Genomic DNA, 10915 nt, shown 5'->3' on the forward strand with positions numbered 1-10915 from the left:
CGAAACTGTACATAGCACCTGTGTCTGTATCCAGGACACAAGCCTGTACGTGGCACCTGTGTCTGTATCCTGGACATAAACCTGTACGTCGCACCTGTGTCTGTATCCAGGACACAAACCTGCCCGTGGCACCTGTTTCTGTATCCAGAACACAAACCTATACATGGCATCTGTTTCTGCATCCAGGACACAAACCTGTACGTGGCACCTGTGTCTGTATCGAGGACACAAACCTGTACATAGCACCTGTGTGTGTATCCAGAACACAAGCCTGTACATGGCACCTGTTTCTGTATCCAGGAAACAAACCTGTACGTGGCACCTGTGTCTGTATCCAGGACACAAACCTGTACATGGCACCCGTTTCTGTATCCAGGACACAAGCCTGTACGTGGTACCTGTGTCTATATCCAGAACACAAACCTGTACATGGCATCTGTGTCTGTATCCAGGACACAAGCCTGTACGTGGCACCTGTGTCTGTATCCAGGACACAAACCTGCCCGTGGCACCTGTGTCTATATCCAGAACACAAACCTGTACATGGCATCTGTGTCTGTATCCAGGACACAAACCTGTACGTGGTACCTGTTTCTGTATCCAGGACACAAACCTGTACATGGCGCCTGTGTCTGTATCGAGGACACAAGCCTGTAACTGGCACCTGTGTCTATATCCAGAACACAAACCTGTACATGGCATCTGTGTCTGTATCCAGGACACAAAGCTGTACATGGCACCTATTTCTGTATCCAGGGCATAGATCTGTACGTGGCACCTGTGTCTGTATCCCGAACACAAAGCTGTACATGGCACCTGTGTCTGTATCCTGAACACAAAGTTGTACGTGGCACCTGTTTCTGTATCGAGGACACAAACCTGTACATGGAACCTGTTTCTGTATGTAGGACACAAAAGTGTACATAACACCTGTGTCTGTATCCAGGACATAGATCTGTACATGGCACCTGTGTGTGTATCCAGAACACAAAGCTGTACGTGACACCTGTTTCTGTATCCAGGACACAGATCTGTACATGGCACCTGTGTCTGCATCCAGGACACAACCCTGTACATGGCACCTGTTTCTGTATCGAGGACACAAACCTGTACATGGAACCTGTTTCTGTATGTAGGACACAAAAGTGTACATAACACCTGTGTCTGTATCCAGGACATAGATCTGTACATGGCACCTGTGTCTGTATACAGGACACAAAAGTGTACATGGCACCTGTGTCTGTATCCAGAACACAAACCTGTACATGGCATCTGTGTCTGTATCCAGGACATAGATCTGTACGTGGCACCTGTGTCTGTACCCTGAACACAAAGCTGTACCTGTCACCTGTTTCTGTATCCAGGACACAAAACAGTCCGTAGCCGTCTCAGTATAGCATGCCTTGTTCAATGGGATATTGAGGCAGATAAATATCAGAGATCGTTGAAAATAGACCTCAACGTCTAATTTAATTGAACTATAAGAATCGTCAGCTGACCATAACGGTACGATGTTGAAGTTGCTCCGCAGTGTGCAGTCTCGATCGATATAGCCTTCCTCTCTCTGGTCCTGCAGAATAGCCCGTTCGCTTATTACATAGGGTGTAAATTACACAGAGAACCGCCACAGTTTGAAGCACTCATCAGGAAGCTGTATAAAAAGATCTATTCCACACTCTTACCTGACGTGTAAAATGGACCACAGTGGGTTGGACGTATAAAGCCACGTTGTAGGGGTAACACTAGTCAGCTCACACACTTAACAACGTTATGACAACATAACGGTCTGGGTGCATAGCCGGTAACCACGACCTGAGTCAGATTGTGGGCTGTAAATGCGTGTCACAAGCTCTTCTCAGAAATGAAAGGGAAAGTGAAACTTACAGTGTGTAATAATTATGTAATATTTCACCCACGGGGAGGCCGACACGTTTTGATTCCATTGCGCTTTAAGTAACAAGACATTAACCTGTAAAGATTATATGATTACAACGAGGAGAGTAAGACCAGACCAGTCAGTATGATAGTTGTCAAATGGCCATGCGCGACCAGGGAAAGTCAGCACCTTATCAGTTTACCTCATTAGAGTTTTATGCTAAATGTTTGAAAATGCCTAAAAAGTGACAAATTACACGCTCTCTAGCATTATGGCTTAAGCAGAATTAGGTTTTAACAAATGCAGTGATGTTAATTACATCTTATTACTCGTCAATGGGCCGAGTTTTTTTATCGTACATTTGTCGTACGATATTTTGTACATCACAATTACCGTACCATTGTAGTATATGGGCGATTATCGTACATGTTCGACAACTTTGTGAAACTGGGCCCATGCATGTAATTACTCAAAAGCTGTGTTGTTGTAATTTACACTGAGAAATTGTCGCAAACAAATGACATTTTACTGCGCTATGTGTGAGGTTGAAAGGAACACCTGTTTGTTAACATCGGCTTCACTGATGTTAAACATTGGTAATTACTTTGCCACTGGAGGGAAACTGTGGACGATACCATTTGTACTGAGCGGACGTCCAACAAAGAACGATGCTGCTGAAAGGTATTCTTTGCTGCCCACCTTTCTTTACATGATAAGCAAAGCGCCCCGAGAGGATTGTTTCCTTCACTAATCTCATATTCCTAGTGACCATGTTTTCTCAACCAGTCTTAGGTGCCTGGAGAACTGATAAATACATTTGGGAAACATCTGCAGGACTTAGTCAGTCTTACACCTCTCCACCATGGAGCCATTAGAGCCTGCGACTCACAGTCAGCCTTACACCTTCCCACCATTGAGCCGTTATAGCCTGCGACTCACAGTCAGTCTTACACCTTCCCACCATTGAGCCGTTAGAGCCTGCAACTCACAGTCAGTCTTACACCTTCCCACCATTGAGCCGTTATAGCCTGCGACTCACAGTCAGTCTTACACCTTCCCACCATTGAGCCGTTATAGCCTGCGACTCACAGTCAGTCGTACACCTCTCCACCATTGAGCCGTTAGAGCCTGCGACTCACAGTCAGTGGTACACCTTCCCACCACTGAGCCGTTATAGCCTGCGACTCACAGTCAGCCTTACACCTTCCCACCATTGAGCCGTTATAGCCTGCGACTCACAGTCAGTCGTACACCTCTCCACCATTGAGCCGTTAGAGCTTGCGACTCACAGTCAGTCGTACACCTTCCCACCACTGAGCCGTTATAGCCTGCGACTCACAGTCAGCCTTACACCTTCCCACCATTGAGCCGTTAGAGCCTGTGCCTCACAGTCAGTCGTACACCTCTCCACCATTGAACCGTTAGAGCCTGCAACTCACAGTCTATCTTACAGCTTCCTACCTTTGAACCTTAAAGCCTGTGACTCAAAGTCAGTCTAACAGCTCCCTACCATTGAACCGTTAGAGCTTGCCACTCAGTCAGTCTTACACTTCCCCACCCTTGAACCGCTAGAGTCTGCGACTCAGTCAGTCGTACACCTTCCCATCATTGAACCGTTAAAGCCTGCGACTCACAGTCAGTCTTATACTTCCCCAATGTTGAGCCGTTAGGGCTTGCGACTTAATCAGTCTTACACCTCTCCAACATTGAACCGTTAGAGTCCGCGACTCACAGTCAGTCTTTCACCTCCCCACCAATGAGCCGTTAGAGACTGCGACACATCTTTGCGTGTAACACTCTTAATCAACAATCCTTGTTTAGCTACTACAGCATTCATTGCAATTAATGTATATTAAATTATGTCCGTCTGTCCGTATTCGACCGCCAGTGCGAGAGTCTTTTTATGTGAGACATTCAGCAAAAAGAAAACTCATACATATGACTTGCTTACATTTTTTCACATAATTTATTTATTAAAAAAAAAAATAGTACAAAACTGCTTTTTGTAGCGATCGTGATTAACAGCTTACAATACAGTTTAAAACCGGTTAAGCCGACCATTTTTTTTGGGGGGGGGGGGGGTCTGTGTGTATGTCGCAGTGTCTTGGTTAAATGTCTTCCATCAAGCCGGATAGTGTTCGAATGAGTTGGTTGGTTACGTAAACGGTTACTGCCAACCTTTTATGTTCATCAGTATTTGTTTAATAATTAATCCATCAAGCCAATTTATAACGAAGCTGATCGGAGAAGATCCACTCTCCCAACAGGGAGCCCTCAGCCGGAGCGGGGTTAATGAATTTACTTATTTGGTGATGAAGTTGAAGGCGGCCTCGACCAGCTTGCCCGTTGTCTTCTCCTCTGCCTTCACCATCAGCTCCGTGCCACCGAATACAAACCTGACACCTACCTCACGATTCCTCTCCCCCATCAAGGCCGGCATGGGGACAATGAACGTGCCCAGTAGCGTACAGGAGGGGTCTGTTGTATACATGGGGCTTTCCTCCGTGGATTTAAACACAGGGAATTCCATCTCCGTCTGACCGGTACACATCGGAGAGTACACTTCCTCCTCCGTCCCTTTCCCAAACGGAACTTCTTCGTTCATGGCTACAAATCTGCAGAATATATCATTGCAGAATCTTTCTCCCTCCACTACAACCATCTTTTTACGATCATGTACCCGTGCGTCAAACTCTGTACAGGTGTCTAAGCCATAAGTGAATGTGGCCAGGCGGATACGAATGACCCCAGGGTGATGGCCGAATATCACCGCACCCTTCATCACAGACAAAACGGCGTCCAGTGGGGTCACCACCACCACAGTCGGGAAGTTCTTTCGAAAATTTTCTTGAAGAAATGGCGAATCTGAAAACCCGCCTACCAGTAAGATGTGGGAAATCCCTGAGCACTTGGGATCCGCCATGAGTGTTTCCACATGACTAACGATCTTCTGGATGGTGGGTTTCATCAAATTCTGCATCACTTTGCCATTGATTCTCATCTTGTCACCTGTAAACCTCACGAGCCCCGCAAATCGTGAATTGGAAACATGTTCCTCTAATGAACACGTGTTGTACAGGCTAAACACCTCCCGCAGAGACGCAGGCAACCGGAAGCTAGCAATTTGTTGATCATTGTGTGACACTCTTCGTTTATTTATCTCAAACTCTCTTTCAAGTTCAAGTTGGTCAGATTTGTATTTTTTGCCGAACTCATGCATAACTTTGGTCGTGAAAATCTCCATCAGAAGATCTTGAAATTCCTGGTCCACTTGAGTGCCTCCCCACCCTCCCCCGCTGGCCTTGTGTAGTTCTTTAAGCTCTCCTTTGACGATTTCATGGACTGTCGTGTCTACTGTCCCACCTAAACCAAGGGTCAACGATGACTGAATCAGTCACGACAGTCTGTCTTTGCTTACCGAGGCAATATTATATCTTTTAACATTACATTATCGTACAGTATAAATGATTTGTTAGAATGGAATAGACCACCCACACTCGTAATGGAAATAGATGTCACTTGACATGTCTGACGGCTGGATTGGTTAACGGAAGCAGTATGCCAGAAGGGAATACCACGTGTGAGTGATTTGAATATACGGACTTCAAAACTCACCATGCAGGTGTGTTATGAAATAGCATGTTTTATGTACTTTGAAAACTAAATTTAGTTAATATTGTTACCGCCACCTGACAATTTATTATCCTATTAACGGGCATTTGAAGGTTTCAGAGAAATTTTCGTATGCCTCTTGATTTTCACCGCATCAGAATTGCGTAGTGACACGGGCCTACCTCCGGCATCCACGACAATGTAGCGTGATCCTGTTGCCGAGATGTCGTCTGGGTCACTCATATCGCCCCCTGAGCCTTTGGTTGCCAGCAGAGCCTGACAGAAAATGGACGCCGCTTCCGGTTCCAAGGCCAGGGTGACTTGCTCACTGGGAATCCCGGCCTGTGAACATGTGAAAAGTACCTGCCGGAAACTCATTAAATGCAATGGTTTTAAAGCTGACCTGTACTTGTAGGTTATTCTCATTTTGTATGAAAAAAAGTTGAGAAGGTTTATTTGAAAACAGTTTTAAATTGCATAATTTCCCTTAAATGGCGAAATTCGCGTAAAACTACTGGAGTGCCGAGTAGAGTAACCGATTTTTTTTAAACCTTATGTTTTTTTTTACATTTCTGAACCGTGCTCATAATCTGTTGGTTTACATGTAGGCCTACAGCGGCTTTCCTCATGGACTCTTGACTTACCTGCACAGCAGCTTTTCTTATGAAGTGTTCACTTACATGTATAGCGACTTTCCTCATGAACTGCTAATTTACCTGCACAGCAGCTTTCCTTGTGAAGTGTTCACTTACATGTATAGCGACTTTCCTCGTGAACTGTTAACTTACCTGTACAGCGGCTTTCCTTGTGAAGTGTTCACTTACATGTATAGCGACTTTCCTCATGAACTGTTAACTTGCCTGTATAGCGGCTTTCCTTGTGAAGTGTTCACTTACATGTATAGCGACTTTCCTCATGAGCTGTTAACTTACCTGTATAGCGGCTTTCCTTGTGAAGTGTTCACTTGCATGTATAGCGACTTTCCTCATGAACTGTTAACTTACCTGCACAGCGGCTTTCCTTGTGAAGCGTTCACTTGCATGTATAGCGACTTTCCTCATGAACTGTTAACTTACCGGTAAAGCGGCTTTTCTTGTGAAGTGTTCACTTACATGTATAGCGACTTTCCTCATGAACTGTTAACTTACCTGCACAGCGGCTTTCCTTGTGAAGTGTTCACTTACATGTACAGCGACTTTCCTCATGAACTGTTAACTTACCGGTAAAGCGGCTATCCTTGTGAAGTGTTCACTTACATGTACAGCGACTTTCCTCATGAACTGCTAACTTACCTGTACAGCGGCTTTCCTTGTGAAGTGTTCAGTTACATGTACAGCGACTTTCCTCATGAACTGTTAACTTACATGCACAGCGGCTTTCCTAGTGAAGTGTTCAATTACACGTATAGCGACTTTCCACACGAACTGTTAACTTACCTGCACAGCGGCTTTCCTTGTGAAGTGTTCACTTACACGTATAGCAACTTTCCTCACGAACTGTTAACTTACCTGTATAGCGGCTTTTCTTGTGAAGTGTTCACTTACATGTATAGCGACTTTCCTCATGAACTGTTAACTTACCTGCACAGCGGCTTTCCTTGTGAAGTGTTCACTTACATGTACAGCGGCTTTCCTTGTGAAGTGTTCACTTACATGTACAGCGACTTTCCTCATGAACTGTTAACTTACCGGTAAAGCGACTATCCTTGTGAAGTGTTCACTTACATGTACAGCGACTTTCCTCATGAACTGCTAACTTACCTGTACAGCGGCTTTCCTTGTGAAGTGTTCAGTTACATGTACAGCGACTTTCCTCATGAACTGTTAACTTACATGCACAGCGGCTTTCCTAGTGAAGTGTTCAATTACATGTATAGCGACTTTCCACACGAACTGTTAACTTACCTGCACAGCGGCTTTCCTTGTGAAGTGTTCACTTACACGTATAGCAACTTTCCTCACGAACTGTTAACTTACCTGTAGAGGGGCTTTCCTTGTGAAGTGTTCACTTACATGTACAGCGACTTTCCTCATGAACTGTTAACTTACCTGTACAGCGGCTTTCCTTGTGAAGTGTTCACTTACATGTATAGCGACTTTCCTCATGAACTGTTGACTTACCTGCACAGCAGCTTTCCTTGTGAAGTGTTCACTTACATGTATAGCGACTTTCCTCATGAACTGTTGACTTACCTCGATAGCGGCTTTCCTTATGAAGTGTTCACTTACATGTATAGCGACTTTCCTCATGAACTGTTAACTTACCTGTATAGCGGCTTTCCTTATGCACTCCTGGCGTACCTATACAGCAGCTTTCCTCATGAACTTACCTGTACATCGGCTTTTCTCATAAACGGTTGACTTGCCAGCACAGCGCTTTTCCTTGTGAACCGTTGTCTTGTCTGTGAAACGCCTTTCCACATGAACTGTTGACTTACTTGTAGAACAGCTTTCCTCATAGACTGTTGATTTATCTGTAAGGTGGCTAACATCTTGAAGTGTTGCTTTACCTCTACAAAAGCTTTCCTTATAAATTCTTGGCCTACCTGTACAGCAGTTTTCGTTATGAACTCTCGACCTACCTGCACATCAGCTTTCCTTGTGACCTCTTGAGCTACGTGTACAGTTGCTTTCTTTACGAACTCTTAGCCTACCTTTACTGCAGCTTTCCTCATGAACTCTGGATCTACCTGTGCAGGGGCTTTCCTCGTGAACGGATGCGTTACCTGTACAGTAGCTTTCCTTATGAACTCTTGACCTACCTGTACAGCGGCTTTCCTCATGAACTGTTTGGCATCCTCGTCCCATATAGCAGGTACTGTGATCACGTACTGGATCTCTGAATCAGCGACCTGCTGCGGAAGACTTTGGCTAAGATGCTCCTTAAGGTACCGTATTGACATGGCGAATACACTGAGAGCATTAAAACGTTGTCCGGACAGCGACTCTAACTCCATAGATTCGCTTATCTGTCAAATAAAGTTAAGTGATTTTTTCCTATAACTTCAAAAATTAAAACCCACGCAAACTGCCAGTATCTGTTACAATTCCAAGCCTTTACTGATGGACGAGAGAAGAAAGTCCCCAATCAGCCAAAAGCCCACAAGACTATATTTGACTGCAATCTGGCAACATGTCACCAGTAAAGGCAGGCATCTGATATGCGCAGGTTTAACCGCTGAGCGGAATACTGTCATATGGCCATCATGGTAAGTAATTTATCCACTTACCCACAAATGGTGAGAAGGTCACTTGTATATAGGCTTGTCACATTGTTCTCCATCCCTGACGCCGAGGTCGCCTAGCTTTGGCTTTGAAATCATTTGGCAATTACTAATAAAAGCTCACAGCCTATCAAGCACTAGTGGTAAGTTTCGCTTTCGTTTAGTCACCTACAATCTACACTCTGGTGCCATGTTTGTTACCTGACAGTACGCAGGTAATACAGCCGTGCTATGTATTTAGTACAAGTTCCTTGCTAAAATGCGCCTTCTCAAACATCCCTCACAAGAACATTGTCGCCAATGATAAAATGATGATTTCCATTTCTATTTCTATATTCTATGTAAATCCTCACAAAGTAAGTAGAAAGGTTAATATTTTAAAATCAGACTGCTTGATACACTAAGTATCAATATTAAAACGAATAGTGATACAGAGATATTTGTTCACTGGCTTTGTGAAACCCGACGCTCTAAACGTGGATAACTAGATGCTATACTGAAGCAAAGAATCATGACACAACATTGTAATAGTAGGCTACACTCAGATAGGTACGAGATGAATGAAAACCCCGTCGCGGCTAACAGTGCCCGCTGTTCTCACCTCACATCTGTAAAGGTTCATCTTGAATCGTCTGAATAATAGCCAGTTTTTCTCGCCCTTGTTTTTGGTGAGATCCGAATACTTAGCCTCGGCTTCATATCCGAAACTGTGAAACTGCCACTCAGGGTCTATCAGCACAGAGGTCGGGGTTTTGTACGACGTATGCAGGTGGTTGTATCCATCTTGCCAAACCTTGTTGGTTGTGATCTTCAGTTTATTAGCCAGAAACTCGTGTTGGAAGGAGAAGGCGTAACCCGAATAGGTTGTACCCATATCAATGGCGACCACTAGAAGCGGTTTGTAGCCGGCCATGAGTGCCCTCTGAGCTGTAACAGTGTAAGTTAATATTGCCATCACTACAGACATCACTATATTGTCATACACTACGGTAAAACTTTATGAAAACTTTCCCAGCTGATTGGCAAATTCATGCCCTTAACCAACAAACAGACTGGCTGAGTCAAGTGGCCCAGGAGACCCGTAGCCGGTTGCTATAAATGGCCCGAGTCGACTGGCCTACGAGGCCCTTGGTCGGTAGTCATGACTGGTCTAGTCGAGTGGCCCTTTGAGCGATAGCCAAGAATTATCGAATCGAGTGGCTCATGGAGGCCCTCCATTGGTGGTAGCACTAAAATGGCCACTGGGCACTGTCCGCTTTCCTTCATACGTAGAACTGATGGCTTACACTGATGGCGAATGCTTTTGTATACGGAAATGCTGTCCTGTAGCGACATGCGCACAGGGAGTAGCACCAGCCAGATACAGGAAGAGCTGTTATAGCATGAATGTTAAGTGTTTAGCGTCACACTGACGGTGTTTATCCTAATCATATATGGTGCCAAAGCACAACTATAATTTACATGATCAAAATGCATAGATATCATGATCACTGTTTTGAAAAAAATCTTGAAGGGAAATAAAGGTCGTATACAGTGACATTTGTTAAGACCAGAAACTCACTGATTTCGGATGATTTAGCTTAACGTCTTTCTCCCTCTCTCTGCAGCACGGACCGTCTACACATGCAGGTGGCACTCTCAATCTCATGGGACGACAGTGAAGTCACTTCTGAGAAGTAGCGTGAAACTGAAACTAGATCGTCGCACAGGCGATGAATCAGACGAGTCGACTCTACAAATTACATGTCCTACACTATATATATCACTATGCCCCATATTAGTATAAATCGACCACAAATAAATAGATCTCAGTTGTAGGTGTAATTGTTTTCTTGCATTATTCGTCCGCTGTGAACCCTAAAAGGAATGGTACCTGTAATGTTGACTTCGCCACCTGTGTACTCTGCAGGTTGTATTTATCGATATTTGTTCAGCCATACGATTGTTGTTCAAGGACATCTTCAGAGGTCATTTGCACACTGACATCTCAGCTGTGTTATCTAGATGGTAGGTTTATATTAGCTTATCAACGATATCATGTTGTCGTGGAAGAAAGGCTGTGAAATCGATGACATAAGCCCGATTCAAGTCATCAGCTTTTGCATATGCACTCGTCGCGAGGAAGCCCATTGGGGCCATGACTTTTTCACGCTGTCCAGCCTCATCACAACTCACTCTGTCCCGCCGCGTCACAACTCACTCTA

General features: G+C 44.6%; 1 protein-coding gene across 2 annotated transcripts; it reads right to left on the bottom strand.

Moving 5' to 3' along the window:
* Nucleotides 1-3888: 3888 nt before the first annotated feature.
* Nucleotides 3889-10403, bottom strand: LOC135468618 (heat shock 70 kDa protein 12A-like). 2 transcript variants are annotated; one of them, XM_064746967.1, is made up of 5 exons: nt 10273-10403; nt 9313-9638; nt 8250-8456; nt 5671-5830; nt 3889-5239 (listed from the first exon to the last, which is right to left on the bottom strand). In XM_064746967.1, the coding sequence occupies exons 2-5, from the start codon at nt 9622-9624 to the stop codon at nt 4179-4181; spliced, it is 1740 nt and encodes a 579-aa protein (XP_064603037.1). In that variant the 5' UTR covers nt 9625-9638; nt 10273-10403; the 3' UTR covers nt 3889-4178. The 2 variants fall into 2 exon arrangements, with proteins under 2 accessions (XP_064603037.1, XP_064603036.1); XM_064746966.1 differs by lacking the exon at nt 10273-10403 and having other exon boundaries at nt 9313-9864.
* Nucleotides 10404-10915: the final 512 nt, after the last annotated feature.

The sequence above is a fragment of the Liolophura sinensis genome, chromosome 6, assembly GCF_032854445.1.
Source record: "Liolophura sinensis isolate JHLJ2023 chromosome 6, CUHK_Ljap_v2, whole genome shotgun sequence".
Taxonomy (NCBI): domain Eukaryota; kingdom Metazoa; phylum Mollusca; class Polyplacophora; order Chitonida; family Chitonidae; genus Liolophura; species Liolophura sinensis.

Excerpts from the sequence above, each read along its gene's own strand:
- LOC135468618 (XM_064746966.1), bottom strand. The coding sequence starts at position 9,678 with ATGTCTGTAGTGATGGCAATATTAACTTACACTGTTACAGCTCAGAGG. Across the intron at positions 5,831-8,249 it reads TGAGGAAAGCCGCTGTACAG|GCCGGGATTCCCAGTGAGCA; the intron begins GTAGGTCAAGAG and ends ACATGTTCACAG. Across the intron at positions 5,240-5,670 it reads CATTGTCGTGGATGCCGGAG|GTGGGACAGTAGACACGACA; the intron begins GTAGGCCCGTGT and ends CCCTTGGTTTAG.